The following is a 16,155-nucleotide window of genomic DNA, read 5'->3' as shown; positions in this document are numbered from 1 at the left end:
AGCTGCCACCATCCTCATCGTTCTAATTATTGATTCTTTGATGGTAACCATGGCTTAGACGTCTCTGTACCCCTGCACCCTGCAGCAGGGCAGTATAACCGTCAGCAGGCTTTGGAGTTAACAGGCCTGGATTAAACCCCTACCTGGCAGTTTTGGATTTGCGGCTTTGGGCACCTGAACAGGTTACCTACATCCTTTAAGCCCTGTCCCCTTATCTGCCAGATGGGGATAATAAAGTATGTTTTCACGGACTGTTGGGCGAAATTAAGACTGCAACACGCCCAACCCAGGCCTTGACACCAAGTAAGCAAATAGTGAACTAGCTGCTGCCGCTGCTTCCGATTACTGTTACTCTCTAGTCTTGTGCTTTCAACACAGTTATTTGTTGGCTCACTGAAGTCACCACACCGAGACAGACACTTGGGGGCCATTCTCACTAAAACGCTGGGGGAACGGGAGCAGGCACCCGGAGAACAGGTGTCCTTGCCCAGCAGCAGCAAACTAATAGAGCCAAAGAGGCACTGATGGGCCAATCACTCCGCTTGGAACCGTTCCTACCAACCCTGCCAAATCTGCTGGGCTGTGCCCCAGTCCTACTGTCCCCTCGGGGGACTCTGTTGGTGGCCAGCGGTTGGTGCCATATTCCATCACCTATCGCTAAGCCACCAGCATTTATTTGGGGGCATGTAAAGAGATTGTCAGGGGCGCCTGGGTGGCTCAGTCGGTTAAGCATCCGACTCTTGATTTCAGCTCAGGCTGTGATCTCACGGTCGTAAGATCGAGTCCCTCGCATCGGGTTCCACACTGAGCACGGAGCCCGCTTGGGGCTCTTTCTCTCCCTCTCTCTCTGCCCCTCCCCCCTTGCTCTCTTTCAAAATAAACAGACATTAAGAAAAGAGATGATCAAACCTTGTTCGTTCAGGATTTCTTTTATTCACTACTGTATTTTGACTCTGACGTCCTTTTTCTAAAATCTGTCATTCATTTACTCAGAAAGTATAGATGACTTCATTATTTTTAATGTTTATCTATTTTTGAGAGACAGTGTGTGAGCTGGGGGGAGGGACAGAGAGAAAGGGAGACGGAGGATCTGAAGTGGGCTCTGTGCTGACAGCAGAGAGCCCAATGCAGGGCTCAAACTCCCACACCATGAGGTCATGACCTGAGCCAAAGTCGGATGCTCAACGGACGGAGCCACCCAGGCACCCCGACTCCTCCCAACATCCCAAATGTGACTGGTTAACGCCCTCCTCTGCAGAAGTGGAGGGATGTTTGCGTCTTCTGCACGTTGTGCTGCATTATCTCTTGGAATCGTGCAGCCCTGATCCGAGCTGGGTAGGAAAGCAGTGGTAGGTGCGGTGCTGGGCTGAACTGGAGAGAGCCCAGCCGCACGCATCCGACCCTCAGTGGGGTCAGCAGAGGCTAGTGTGGTACAGGTGAACAGGAAGTGCCCCCACCAATAAGTTTTCTGAAATAAAGGCCTGAGCAGGGCAGTCCTGGGTGATTACTGCTCTCACACATTCTTTACTCTAACCCTCCAGCATCTCCCTGCTAGCTCTCTGAGGGTGGGGACTTTTTTTTTTTTTAAAGAAAACAAACACAAAAACCCAATGGGAATTGTCTACTAGCTTGTAAGGTTGAGGAACACCCTACTTCCCGCTACACATTTTGTGTCTGAGTTTGAGCTCTTGGGAAGACAGACAGGCCTCAGCCCGACAGTGGAGGTAGGCTCAGCGATCCAAATACTCTGGCAACCCCAAAGACCTCACGGAGGGGCCAGAAAGAGATGATCCTCTACGGGCAGGGGGTCAAGCGCGTTGTGAGTAACTGGTATTTGGTGAGCCAGGGGAGAGAGCACCAGAATAAGCTGTGAATGAACTTAATAGTCTAAGCCCCTTGAAGATACGTTGTCCGGTTTCCAGAGACTGACTGTATCAGGGAAATGAGGGAAAGACGCCCCATTCACCCTACTTTGCCCATTTGTGTCTTGCGGAAATCCTGGCTACCACGAGGGACTCTGGCTTCAGTCCTGCTTCTCTCGCCCGTGGCCCCTGTTGTCTGTAGATAAATTCTGAACTGTTTACGTTTTACTTCCTTACCACGTGGCTAGAATTGGTTATGGATTTATACATTTCAATATGAGAAGAAAAAGTATTTTATAAGCAATGCTGAGAAGCGAGTATCGGAAAGTAAACTTTGTAGGTGGCCTGAGGCAGGACGGCGTTCACTCTGTGACAACCTCACATAGTGTCTCACTCTCGTCACCCAGCTCTTCAGTAGTGGAATCTGTGGCCTTCTCTGCTGTGACTTTGCCAGCCTCCCTGGGAAAAGGAGAAGAATGCCAAGGCTTTGACTCTCGAAAGGAACAATTCAACTCTTCATAATTGCCTCATTTTAGAGAAAATCTTCCCCAATCACGTACCCTAGTTCCATGTGGAAAATCTCATCTTAATGAGAAGAATCCTTGTCGTGTAGCTTCTGTGCCATGTTTTTCTTGCGTGTGGCATTGAGAGGTCTGTACATGTCCCTAAGCCAAAGTGGCCGCCTTCTCCAGAAAAAGCCCTCCTAGAAAACAGAAAGGACAATGTTAGGTCCGTTTCCCCTGCCTTCTCCAGCCACGGTACTTTATCCTCCTCAGATTTACCTGACTGTCACTTTCCTTTGAGCATCTCTTACGCAGCAGAGATCCAAAGAAGCCCCTTGAAGGAAAAACACACACAGACAATTAGTGATTCGTACCATTTTCCATGCCTCTCACAATGTATTTCTCCAGTCTTATTAGCAAGCAAAATCAACACAGACCTGGGATCTCAGAAATAATTCCATACATGCTGGGCTTTCAGAATTGTCCTGTGTCTGTCCATAATGGCCCCACAGTGTCCCTGGGAGACCTTTGCATGTAACTTGACATGAAGTATAGGCAGGATTTTCACCCTGCTCCCCTTCTGGCCCTTGGCCAAGTGCCCTTGTGCAGTCAACAAACTGGGTGACCACACGGCAGAAGCACCTAACTCTCTCCAGAAGCATTTTACATCCGTCCCCGCCAGGCTTAGCCTCCCAGGCATCATTTGCTGGCGGGTGGGGAGGTGTTTCCATTTTCCTAGCTGCTTTACCTTACGAGATGAATCGCACCGAGTGAATGCCTGAGTCCAACCAGCAGTTATCTAGCTCACTGACTGTCACACTGCAGGCAGATGAGGGAGTGGGTCGTGAAATCACCTTAAAACACACGGCTAGCGCTAAAACACAAAATACTCTTTTTGCATACAAACGGAATAGGGGGTACCTGGGTGGCTCAGTCAGGTGAGCAGCCCAAGTCTTGATTTTGCCTCAAGTGATGATCTCACAGATTGTGACATTGAGCCCTGTGTCTGGCTCTGTGCTGATAGTGTAGAACCTGCTTGGGATTCTCTCTCCCTCTCTCTCTCTCTCTCTCCCTCTCTCTGCTCCCCCCCCCCAAATAAATAATAAACTCAAACAGAACAGAAAGAATCAGAGTGTATGGTAAGTTTGTTTTAGAAGGGACTTATGTCTATACGGTATGTGTGCACTGAGTTGTGACATAAAATGCAGTTCACAGCCCAAGAACAGTGTAGTCAGAGACATGCCCAACTGGAAAGGAACCATCTTCTTTCTGGTTCTAGTGGTACTAGTGATACAACCGTCCGGCAAGACATCTTCCTTTTCTCCTTCTCCATCTCATTATTATAAAAGGAAGAGATAAATGATTATCTAAGGTCTCTCCCAGTTCAAATTCTATTGGGTCTGGATAAAGGGAATGGAGAGCGGGGCCTCGAAAACCAGAAGGAGGAAGAAGGAAGTCTCCCCCCCACTCTATAGGACGGACTCATGTATTCCACCTTCCATCATGCTTGAAGACTAGCCCCTTCACCCCACGACTTTTGGCCCTCCCTATCCCTTCTCCAGAGCCTCTGAGAAGGTCTGTGGCCAGGCCCGATGCCCACCGCCAGCAGCAACGGGTCTGAACATTTCCACCCCCGTCCCCCCACGATCTTTCTTTAAAGGTCTAGTGAGCAGGTGCTCTGTGCCAGTCCCATTCTAACTCGGGTTTGGCTGGGCAGCTAACTTTGCTGGATCCAGGCAAAGCATTAGGCCAAATATGTATTCTTTCTGCCTTTGGTGATTTCCTGGCTGTAAAACAAGGGGATTGAAATAGATGAGTTTGAAAATCTAGTTCTAAAATTCTACTTTAACGATTGCCAGACTAATATTTACCTTGAGCTTCCTTCTTTACCTTCCTTGGCTGCTGCTCTATGAGAATAAATCTGTTTTGGAAGAGAACATGATCACAGTTACCCATCACAATAACCACTCCCTCCAAATCTTTATTCATTCCTTTGCATTTTAGGTCTTCTCTACCCAGTGAGAGGATAACTTTTCCTAGGACAGGAATTTGTTTAATAGTCCTTTGACTCTTCAATAACACCTAACTTGTGTGCAGCTGGTAATACGTTTTACTGACTGTCTCAGATAACATTCGACAGATAATTCCTAATAAAAATTCTTGGGAGGAGGAAAAGAAAAGTGTCTACCAGAAACCTAAACAGCAGCACTGTTTTAAAGTCAAGGACAAGAGTAGGATGTGTGTTATCACTGCTTCTATTCATTGGTGTTGAGGAGGTCCTAACTGATGCACTGGGAAAAAATGGAGTGGTGGAAAGGAAGAACTAAGACGTATTTGCATACGAAATTACAGACAAACTAAAAGGCCCAAGAGAATCAACTAAAATTTTATTGGAAGAAATATGAGAATTCAGTAAGATGGCTAGATATAAAATCAAGAGATCAACATGTAAACCTCAATGACTTTCCTATGTTCCATAAATAATTAATCAAAAAACGGAAGAATTATCCCATTTACAATGATCAATAAAAAGGCATAAAGTACCTAGGAATAAACTTAGCAAAGAATGGGTAAGACCTATGAGATGAAAACACTAAAGCTCTTCTGAAGGACATTAAGAAGAAACGAATACATGATGTGAGACACTATTTTCCCAGAATAGTGTAAAGATGTCAGTTCCCTTCAAATTAACCTACAAAGTCAAGGCAATCCCATTCAAATCCCAAGACAGTTTTTTAAACAAAAACTGGCCAGCTGACATTTGGTAGAGAAAATGTGCAAGCATAGCTACAAACTGTATGAAAAAGAAGATCACAGAGCAGACATTAAAATACGTTCTTACGGAGCAACTGCAGTTAAGTATGTAGCGTGATACTGATACAGGAAAAGAAAACCAGATTGATAGAATAGAGTCCAGATAAAAATAGTATTTTAGATCCATGAAGAAAGAATGAACCATTCAATAAAAGATTTTAAAGTAACTGGATCTTTACGTAAGGGAAAAAAGTTAGATCCCCTACCTCGACCGTACCAAAACACCACACAGATTCCATACAGATTAAAAATAAATAAATCACAACAAATATTATAAGAGTACAGAAGAAAATATCAGAGACTGTTTTTATACCATGAGGCGAAAAGGCCTTGTTAACAAGACCCATGTCCCATAAGCCATGAGGCAGATATGGTGACGGACTGTCCACACCCTCCTGTTCATCGTAGTCCTTGCCCCCTTGATCCCCTGGATTGTTTGTCCTCTTCCTGTTGATTTATAAAACTCTCTTCATATGAGATATATTCATCCTTTCAAGGGCTTTCACTGAATTTCAATGTTTCAAATATTTGTCAGTGTTTTTATCGTGAAGGAGACGGAACCGTGGGATAGGAGACAGGCTGACTGCAGGCACAGCTGGGTTCTGCTTTGGGTTTTGCCACAGGGGCCTTAAGCTGATCCCCTTCTATGTATGAAAGAAGGATGGTGATATCATCCTCACAGGACTGTGGGGATTAAATCAGATGTCTGGTTTATTCCAAGCATAAATCAGACAAGACGATCAAATCTATCAAATGTTTCTGCATGTGGTATCAGGTCACAAAGCTTTTTCTCACCACAAGATCATAAAAGTATTGATTCTATTTTCTTCTAATACTTGGGCGGGTTCTTGTTTCTCTTTTTTTACATTGACTGAAATATGTTTTTTTAAGGTGAGAAATAGGGATCTGTTGTTATTTTCCTCCCAAATAATTAAGCAGTTGTTCTACTACCACTTATTTATTTTCGTCCACTGATTTGAATACTAAAAGGTAACATTTCAATGTTTATTTATTTTTGAGAGTGACAGAGAGAGAGAGTAAGAGTGAGAGAGGGGCAAAGAGAGAGAGAGACACACACAGAATCCAGAGCAGGCTCCAGGTTCTGAGCTGTCAGCACAGAGCCCAACACAGGGCTCGAACTCCTGAACCATGAAATTATGACCTGAGCCAAAGTAGGACGCTTAACCAACTGAGCCACCCAGGCGCCTCTAAAAGGTAACATTTCAAAAGTCCTAGTCACCCACGGATCTGTCTATTGCTGGACTCTGTAGGCTACTTCACATAAATATTAGGTTGCATTATTCCTCCTTGTGAAATTGACACAATGCCTCATCTCTTCCTTTGAACATCATTATTGTCCACTACAGGAAAAAAACTGCATGGTCTCTGACCTCAAAAAGTGTATCATCTAAGTAGGGAGAGGAAATAATGAAACCACATAAAAAAATATACACACAAGGTTAAACCACATAGGAATTTAAAACAGCAATAGGAGTTTATAGAACTTCCCCAAAAGCAAAAGGCTGCAGGCCACCTCAAGATGCAGAGTACTGACTGGACAATGGCCAATGATTTCTCTTCCCAGAGGTCATGGTAAGCTGACCCCACGCTAGTTCCTAGGCTCTTAGGCTGAGAAATCAGACCCTGATCTCATCAAGAGAGAACGCACTTCTTTCTACATGGAGGCAATATCACCTCACCAATGTCACAGGATTGATCAAAATCAGAATGTCAGGTCAAGACTTGACAATAAGGAAAACATCCGTTCCATAGATAGGGCATCTGTGTCTACATGATTGGGCATTACCTCCTGTGGAGACAGGCCTCTGTGGCACGCTGAAGTATAATCAGAAGGCTATTTGGTGAGAAGAGAAGTGGAAGAAAAGTAATTAGCTGAATCCAGTGTTTAATGGAAAGGACTGAGGTAGCTAGATCCATCCATCTGCCCCGCGGGCACAGCCCGGCTGGTGGGCCTGACTCTCATCTGCTGCCTGAGGTGCCATCTCTACTCTTAGGCAAGGCTAGGTGGGCACTGCCCATGTTGGTCTCTTCCTCACCATTTCTATGCCTTTACTACTGACCAACCCTCCAGAAGACAGACATGTTTCTCCTTAGCAGTTAATACATCCAGTCAGGTTTTACTCGAGTCTGAGAGACCAGGAAGCCTTACATATCTCTGCTCTGATCCATGACCTTGATATTTCTCTCTTGAGGAGCTGCCTTTTAACAAACTGTTTAGCATATTTTTGTTATCAGGGGAGGGGAATGCGTCACTGTAGACCCTAAGAAATGGTGACAATCTCACAGAAGGACTAGGTCCAGGAGTATTACAGTATTCGGGGAAGGCTTTGTGAAGAAAGATGAACTCGAGTTGGCTTTTGAAGGCTCATGGGACTTCCACCAGCAGAGTGAAATAAAGGAATTTCAAGTGGGCAAAGTCACCAACAAAAGTAGGAATGGGCATGGTCTGACTAGGGGATGGTGGGGGGCTGCTTTGGCTGAAATGGAGGGTTGCCATGACAGATGGCAATATATATATATGTATATATATATATATATATACATATATATATATATACATATACATATATATATAATAAGCATATGTATATTTGAATAAATATATTGAATATATATTCAATTCATACATAATTGAATAAAAGGTAAACAGGCAAGCTCCAGGAATAGGCAACTGTAATTATGACAAGCTTTGAGTAGCCTGATGCAGGATTTTAGCTGCAGGGTTTTAACTGAACCTGTCTACACAATGCCTTGCGAAGTGGAGGAGAGAGCTGTAGGTACATCTAATTAATCAACAAGATGACACTTTTATCTCTAAGCCATGCCCTTTCTTCCGAGATGACTGATAGCTCCATGAAGGTGAAGACTATTTCTCTCTCACCATTTTAGCCAACGAGGAAAGAAATCAGTGGTAGGAGGAGGATGACTGGTGAGTGCATCGAATCGACATAATTTTTTTGAGTTGAAGAAATTTTACTATCGTGTCAACTGTGGCCTTCTTAGACCTAATGTCTCAGAACAAGCTAATGGCTTGTTATCTTGGTTACAATCCACAGATGTCTCCCGGCAGTGGGGTTCCTTTTAAAATCCCTGGAATATACTTTGCAATGAAAGGACAAAGCCTATCTCCTTCCTCCAGACTGAAGAGGGATATCAGGTCGTGATAGGTGGGAAAGTGGCTTTGATTTTCAGTTTGTGGGTTCTGAATCTATTATAAAGAAGGAATATAGTCTGGGAATCTGAATTAATTGTTCTCCTTACCTCAATGAGACAGAAAACTATGATCAAAATCATCACTACTACAGTCACAGATATTGCCAAGATGAGTTTGTTGTTATAGCCATAGCCTGGAACTTCTTTTGTGAGCTAAAAAAAGGGAAAGAACAATGTTTTTAGAAAACAGAGATAGGATGAAAGTTAACTATTCTTTAACGACTCTAAAACCCCATTCTTTCCGATGAATCGCTTATAGGTTCTTAAGGAATATACCAAATCTAATGTGATATGTAATCTTAATCATTAGCATTTTCTTCAAGAATTTATGTATCTTGTATGTTAGGTCCTCTTTTTGTCTACTCTGGGAACAGCGGCACTGTTTCCTGAATGAGCAAAGTGGCAGATCATTGCCTTAGGCAAAATTATGTGGCCAAGACAAGACCCGGACTAGGAGCCCCTGGTCCTTGTGCTTGGGTCCATGTCCTAAACCACCTAAATGTCGAGACCCCACATTTTGGGATTTATCCTCACCTCCCTTGACTCCTGCCCTCTCTGTTCACTCTGGACTTCTGTGCTCTCACTGATATAGTTCTCATTTTCCCATTGGTCCGTATCCCACTCTGCCTTGGACACCTTTACTTCTTGCTGCTCGCTGAGAAGCTTCATCAGGAGGCCTGTTCTGGAGATGAGCTTGGCACAGGCCAGCTGCATGTGGGTCTCGGAGCAGTCCATTTTCAAAGTCCGGATAACATGAGAAATGAGGCTTCTCACGTCATTGTTGGGGATGAGGGACTGTAGCTGCTGGTTTAACGGAATTTCAAACAGATCACCTTTGACACAGTGAAGCCTGTGGCTTTTGGGGGCAAGCCAGTGCCCGCATTGTGGTATTCCCATTGTGTATCATTGGTTTGTTTAACGGTCGGCATAGAGTTGTCTGCAGTAACAGTAGAATTAGCAGTGGAAAGATTCTTACGGTTTGTGAATTCAGGGAGGGTTTGTGCTGGCACAGTAGTGTTTCCTGTAGAAATATTTTCGTCAGAAACATTTTGGGCAGTAGCGTTCTCTGCAGTAGTGTTTTCTCTGTAAGTTCCTGAAGGAGCAAATAATTCTGGAAAAGGATTTTTCTGAGGACTCAGTTCTCCCGGAGATGAAAAATCCTCTCGTGAAGGGGAATTTATGAGGCTCCTGACTGCAGAGGATGGAGGCCTCTTTGCAAGCAGCTGTCTATTACTGAGTGAACTTTCCTTTCTGGACTTTCGATTCAGTTTGGCCTAGGGTGTTCTGTGGACCACATGGGAGCGACTTTTATGAAAGCGGTGTGTTTTTCTGGGGTGTGAGGCTGGCCCGAAAGCCTTCATATTTCTAACTCTAGCATTTGCATCTTCTAAAACAAAAACGCTGTACATGAAGTCTTTTGATTTTTTTTTTTCACGTCAGGTGGGGATTTTAGAGCGGGGGTGGCAGAAGGCCTGCCCAAAGAGTATTGCTTCAGGAAAGAAGAGACCGCTGCCTTGTGCTCCTCTACGAACGAAGGCTCTGTATTGAAGGAGCTTCCCATTAATTTGCTGGGCCTGTGCGCCACGTGAAGCTCCCCTGGGGATGGTCTCCTGAGCCTTCTTTCCTTGGCCATGTTCTCCACAGACGGCTGGGCGTTCTGTTTCCTCTGGATGTTCTGACGTCTCAGTTCTTTTAAGTGCCTTTTCCGTATGCCCTTTGGGCCCTTGATGACCTTGTTCACTCTCAGGAACTTTTTCCCCACACTCTCAACCTCGTCTAGGCTCTTCTCCTGCGGTTGGGCAGTTTCCAATTTCTTTGGAAAGATTTGACATTTAAACTTGGGACCTAATCACTTAGATTCCACCTACACCTGCCTAAATAACCCAGAAAGCCGCCAGAGGATTAGCAGAACGGAGTCTCCGGAGCCAAGCGCAGATGAGAGGCCCACAGAAGAGGGGCCCCTCCTGAAGTGGATCACCTAAGGAGAAGCGAGCTAAGCCTGCCCCTCCTGCCCACCCCAGCTAATACGCCTACCCACCCCAGCTAATACGCCAGATCCCCAGCATCACAAGCCTGGCAGTGTGCAAGTAGCCCAGATGGGCCACGCCACCCTACAGTGAATCCCGCCCCTAGGAGAGGAGAAGAGAAGGCACACACCAGTCTGACTGTGGCCCCAGCGGTGGGCTGGGGGCAGACATCAGGTCGGACTGCGGCCCCGCCCACCAACTCCAGTTATACACCACAGCACAGGGGAAGCGCCCTGCAGGTCCTCACCACTCCAGGGACTACCCAAAATGACCAAGCGGAAGAATTCCCCTCAGAAGCATCTCCAGGAAATAACAACAGCTAATGAACTGATCAAAAAGGATTTAAATAATATAACAGAAAGTGAATTTAGAATAATAGTCATAAAATTAATCGCTGGGCTTGCAAACAGTATGGAGGACAGCAGAGAATCTCTTGCTACAGAGATCAAGGGACTAAGGAACAGTCACGAGGAGCTGAAAAGCGCTTTAAACGAAATGCAAAACAAAATGGAAACGACGACAGCTCGGATTGAAGAGGCAGAGGAGAGAATAGGTGAACTAGAGGATAAAGTTATGGAAAAAGAGGAAGCTGAGAGAAAGAGAGATAAAAAAATCCAGGAGTATGAGGGGAAAATTAGAGAACTGAGCGATACACTAAAAAGAAATAATATACGCATAATTGGTATCCCAGAGGAGGAAGAGAGAGGGAAAGGTGCTGAAGGGGTACTTGAAGAAATTATAACTGAGAACTTCCATGAACTGGGGAAGGAAAAAGGCATTGAAATCCAAGAGGCACAGAGAACTCCCTTCAGACGTAACTTGAATCGATCTTCTGCACGACATATCATAGTGAAACTGGCAAAATACAAGGATAAAGAGAAAATTCTGAAAGCAGCAAGGGATAAACGTGCCCTCACATATAAAGGGAGACCTATAAGACTCGTGACTGATCTCTCTTTTGAAACTTGGCAGGCCAGAAAGAATTGGCACGAGATCTTCAGTGTGCTAAACAGAAAAAGTATGCAGCCGAGAATCCTTTATCCAGCAAGTCTGTCATTTAGAATAGAAGGAGAGATAAAGGTCTTCCCAAACAAACAAAAACTGAAGGAATTTGTCACCACTAAACCAGCCCTACAAGAGATCCTAAGGGGGACCCTGTGAGACAAAGTACCAGAGACATCGCTACAAGCATAAAACATACAGACATCACAATGACTCTAAACCCGTATCTTTCTATAATAACACTGAATGTAAATGGATTAAATGCGCCAACCAAAAGACATAGGGTATCAGAATGGATAAAAAAACAAGACCCATCTATTTGCTGTCTACAAGAGACTCATTTTAGACCTGAGGACACCTTTAAATTGAGAGTGAGGGGATGGAGAACTATTTATCATGCTACTGGAAGCCAAAAGAAAGCTGGAGTAGCCATACTTGTATCAGACAAACTAGACTTTAAATTAAAGGCTGTAACAAGAGATGAAGAAGGGCATTATATAATAATTACAGGGTCTATCCATCAGGAAGAGCTAACAATTATAAATGTCTATGCGCCGAATACCGGAGCCCCCAAATATATAAAACAATTACTCATAAACATAAGCAACCTTATTGATAAGAATGTGGTAATTGCAGGGAACTTTAACACTCCACTTACAGAAATGGATAGATCATCTAGACACACGGTCAATAAAGAAACAAGGGCCCTGAATGAGACATTGGATCAGATGGACTTGACAGATATATTTAGAACTCTGCATCCCAAAGCAACAGAATATACTTTCTTCTCGAGTGCACATGCAACATTCTCCAAGATAGATCATATACTGGGTCACAAAACAGCCCTTCATAAGTTTACAAGAATTGAAATTATACCATGCATACTTTCAGACCACAATGCTATGAAGCTTGAAATCAACCACAGGAAAAAGTCTGGAAAACCTCCAAAAGCATGGAGGTTAAAGAACACCCTACTAAAGAATGTGTGGGTCAGCCAGGCAATTAGAGAAGAAAGTAAAAAATATATGGAAACAAGCGAAAATGAAAATACAACAATCCAAACGCTTTGGGACGCAGCGAAGGCAGTCCTGAGAGGAAAATACATTGCAATCCAGGCCTATCTCAAGAAACAAGAAAAATCCCAAATACATAATCTAACAGCACACCTAAAGGAAATAGAAGCAGAACAGCGAAGGCAGCCTAAACCCAGCAGAAGAAGAGAAATAATAAAGATCAGAGCAGAAATAAACAATAGAGAGTCTAAAAAAACTGTAGAGCAGATCAACGAAACCAAGAGTTGGTTTTTTGAAAAAATAAACAAAATTGACAAACCTCTAGCCAGGCTTCTCAAAAAGAAAAGGGAGATGACCCAAATAGATAAAATCATGAATGAAAATGGAATTATTACAACCAATCCCTCAGAGATACAAACAATTATCAGGGAATACTATGAAAAATTATATGCCAACAAATTGGGCAACCTGGAAGAAATGGACAAATTCCTAAACACCCACACTCTTCCAAAACTCAATCAGGAGGAAATAGAAAGCTTGAGCAGACCCATAACCAGCAAAGAAATTGAATCGGTTATCAAAAATCTCCCAACAAATAAGAGTCCAGGACCAGACGGCTTCCCAGGGGAGTTCTACCAGACGTTTAAAGCAGAGATAATACCTATCCTTCTCAAGCTATTCCAAAAAATAGAAGGGGAAGGAAAACTTCCAGACTCATTCTATGAAGCCAGTATTACTTTGATTCCTAAACCAGACAGAGACCCAGTAAAAAAAGAGAACTACAGGCCAATATCCCTGATGAATATGGATGCAAAAATTCTCAATAAGATACTGGCAAATCGAATTCAACGGCATATAAAAAGAATTATTCACCATGACCAAGTGGGATTCATTCCTGGGGTGCAGGGCTGGTTCAACACTCGCAAATCAATCAACGTGATACATCACATTAACAAAAAAAAAAAAAAGAGAAGAACCATATGATCCTGTCAATCGATGCAGAAAAGGCCTTTGACAAAATCCAGCACCCTTTTTTAATAAAAACCCTTGAGACAGTCGGGATGGAAGGAACATACTTAAAGATCATAAAAGCCATTTATGAAAAGCCCACAGCTAACATCATCCTCAACGGGGAAAAACTAGAGCTTTTTCCCTGAGATCAGGAACACGACAGGGATGCCCACTCTCACCGCTGTTGTTTAACATAGTGCTGGAAGTTCTAGCATCAGCAATCAGACAACAAAAGGAAATCAAAGGCATCAAAATTGGCAAAGATGAAGTCAAGCTTTCGCTTTTTGCAGATGACATGATATTATACATGGAAAATCCGATAGACTCCACCAAAGTCTGCTAGAACTGATACATGAATTCAGCAAAGTTGCAGGATACAAAATCAATGTACAGAAATCAGTTGCATTCTTATACACTAACAATGAAGCAACAGAGAGACAAATAAAGAAACTGATCCCATTCACAATTGCAGCAAGAAGCATAAAATACCTAGGAATAAATCTAACCAAAGATGTAAAAGATCTGCATGCTGAAAACTATAGGAAACTTATGAAGGTAATTGAAGATTTAAAGAAATGGAAAGACATTCCCTGCTCATGGATTGGAAGAATAAATATTGTCAAAATGTCCATACTACCCAAAGCTATCTACACATTCAATGCAATCCCAATCAAAATTGCACCAGCATTCTTCTCGAAACTAGAACAAGCAATCCTAAAATTCATATGGAACCACAAAAGGCCCCGAATAGCCAAAGTAATTTTGAAGAAGAAGACCAAAGCAGGAGGCACCACAATCCCAGACTTTAGCCTCTACTACAAAGCTGTCATCATCAAGACAGCATGGTATTGGCACAAAAACAGACACATAGACCAATGGAATAGAATAGAAACCCCAGAACTAGACCCACAAACGTATGGCCAACTCATCTTTGACAAAGCAGGAAAGAACATCCAATGGAAAAAAGACAGTCTCTTTAACAAATGGTGCTGGGAGAACTGGACAGCAACATGCAGAAGAATGAAACTAGACCACTTTCTCACACCATTCACAAAAATAAACTTAAAATGGATAAAGGACCTGAATGGGAGACAGGAAACCATCAAAACCTTAGAGGAGAAAGCAGGAAAAGACCTCTCTGACCTCAGCCGTAGCAATCTCTTACTCGACACATCCCCAAAGGCAAGGGAATTAAAAGCAAAAGTGAATTCCTGGGACCTTATGAAGATAAAAAGCTTCTGCACAGCAAAGGAAACAACCAACAAAACTAAAAGGCAACCAACGGAATGGGAAAAGATATTTGCAAATGACATATCGGACAAAGGGCTAGTATCCAAAATCTATAAAGAGCTCACCAAACTCCACACCCGAAAAGCAAATAACCCAGTGAAGAAATGGGCAGAAAACATGAATAGACACTTCTCTAAAGAAGACATCCGGATGGCCAACAGGCACATGAAAAGATGTTCAACGTCGCTCCTTATCAGGGAAATACAAATCAAAACCACACTCAGATATCACCTCACGCCAGTCAGAGTGGCCAAAATGAACAAATCGGGAGACTGTAGATGCTGGAGAGGATGTGGAGAAACGGGAACCCTCTTGCACTGTTGGTGGGAATGCAAATTGGTGCAGCCGCTCTGGAAAGCAGTGTGGAGGTTCCTCAGAAAATTAAAAATAGACCTACCCTATGACCCAGCAATAGCACTGCTAGGAATTTATCCAAGGGATACAGGAGTACTGATGCATAGGGGCACTTGTACCCCAATGTTTATAGCAGCACTCTCAACAATAGCCAAATGATGGAAAGAGCCTAAATGTCCATCAACTGATGAATGGATAAAGAAATTGTGGTTTATATACACAATGGAATACTACGTGGCAATGAGAAAAAATGAAATATGGCCTTTTGTAGCAACGTGGATGGAACTGGAGAGTGTGATGCTAAGTGAAATAAGCCATACAGAGAAAGACAGATACCATATGATTTCACTCTTATGTGGATCCTGAGAAACTTAACAGAAACCCATGGGGGAGGGGAAGGAAAAAAAAAAAAAAAGAGGTTAGAGTGGGAGAGAGCCAAAGCATAAGAGACTGTTAAAAACTGAGAACAAACTGAGGGTTGATGGGGGGTGGGAGGGAGGGGAGGGTGGGTGATGGGTATTGAGGAGGGCACCTTTTGGGATGAGCACTGGGTGTTGTATGGAAACCAATTTGACAATAAATTTCATATATTAAAAAAATAAATAAATAAAAAAATAAAATATAAAACAAGGTAAAAAATAAACAAAAAATAAACAAAAAACCAAATGAATGAATAAACAACAACAAAAAAGAGAAAACACTTGTAAATATGGAGAACAAACTAGGGATATGGACAAAATGAGTGAAAAGGGTTAAGAGGTACAAACTTGCAGTTATAAAATAAATAAGTCACCAGATGAAAAGTACAGCATAGGGAATATCGTCAATAATACTGTAATATACTTATTGTGGTGAGCATTTCATAATGTATATAAAAGATCACTGTGTTGTACACCTGAAACTAATTTAATATTACATGATCTATATATACTTCAATAAAAGAGATAATTGAGGGGCACCCAGGTGGCTCAGTCAGTTAAGCATCTGACTTCAGCTCAGGTCATGATCTCATAGTCTGTGATTTCAGGCCCCACATCAGGCTCTG

General features: G+C 43.1%; 1 protein-coding gene across 3 annotated transcripts in view; it reads right to left on the bottom strand.

Moving 5' to 3' along the window:
* Nucleotides 1–2,137: 2,137 nt before the first annotated feature.
* The window catches only part of LOC147571435 (leucine-rich repeat-containing protein 37A2-like), a 38,950-nt gene continuing 24,932 nt past the window's right edge, over nt 2,138–16,155 (bottom strand). For 2 of the 3 annotated variants that reach the window (XM_086696366.1, XM_086696365.1), the window contains 5 exons: nt 8,462–8,566; nt 4,237–4,286; nt 2,645–2,699; nt 2,423–2,565; nt 2,138–2,321 (listed from right to left, as the gene is read on the bottom strand). In XM_086696366.1, coding sequence (XP_086552492.1) covers nt 2,449–2,565; nt 2,645–2,699; nt 4,237–4,286; nt 8,462–8,566 — 327 coding nt within the window. In that variant the 3' untranslated portion in view covers nt 2,138–2,321; nt 2,423–2,448. Of the gene's footprint in view, nt 2,322–2,422; nt 2,566–2,644; nt 2,700–4,236; nt 4,287–8,461; nt 8,567–8,947; nt 10,368–16,155 lie in introns of those variants that run through there. The other variant, XM_086696364.1, reaches the window with a different exon arrangement.

The sequence above is a fragment of the Puma concolor genome, unplaced genomic scaffold (genome assembly GCF_028749965.1).
Source record: "Puma concolor isolate L17-30 unplaced genomic scaffold, mPumCon1.1.hap2 unalloc_scaffold_27, whole genome shotgun sequence".
NCBI lineage: Eukaryota > Metazoa > Chordata > Mammalia > Carnivora > Felidae > Puma > Puma concolor.
Note: the sequence above shows the minus strand (reverse complement) of the source record. Positions and strands in the feature narration are given on the sequence as shown.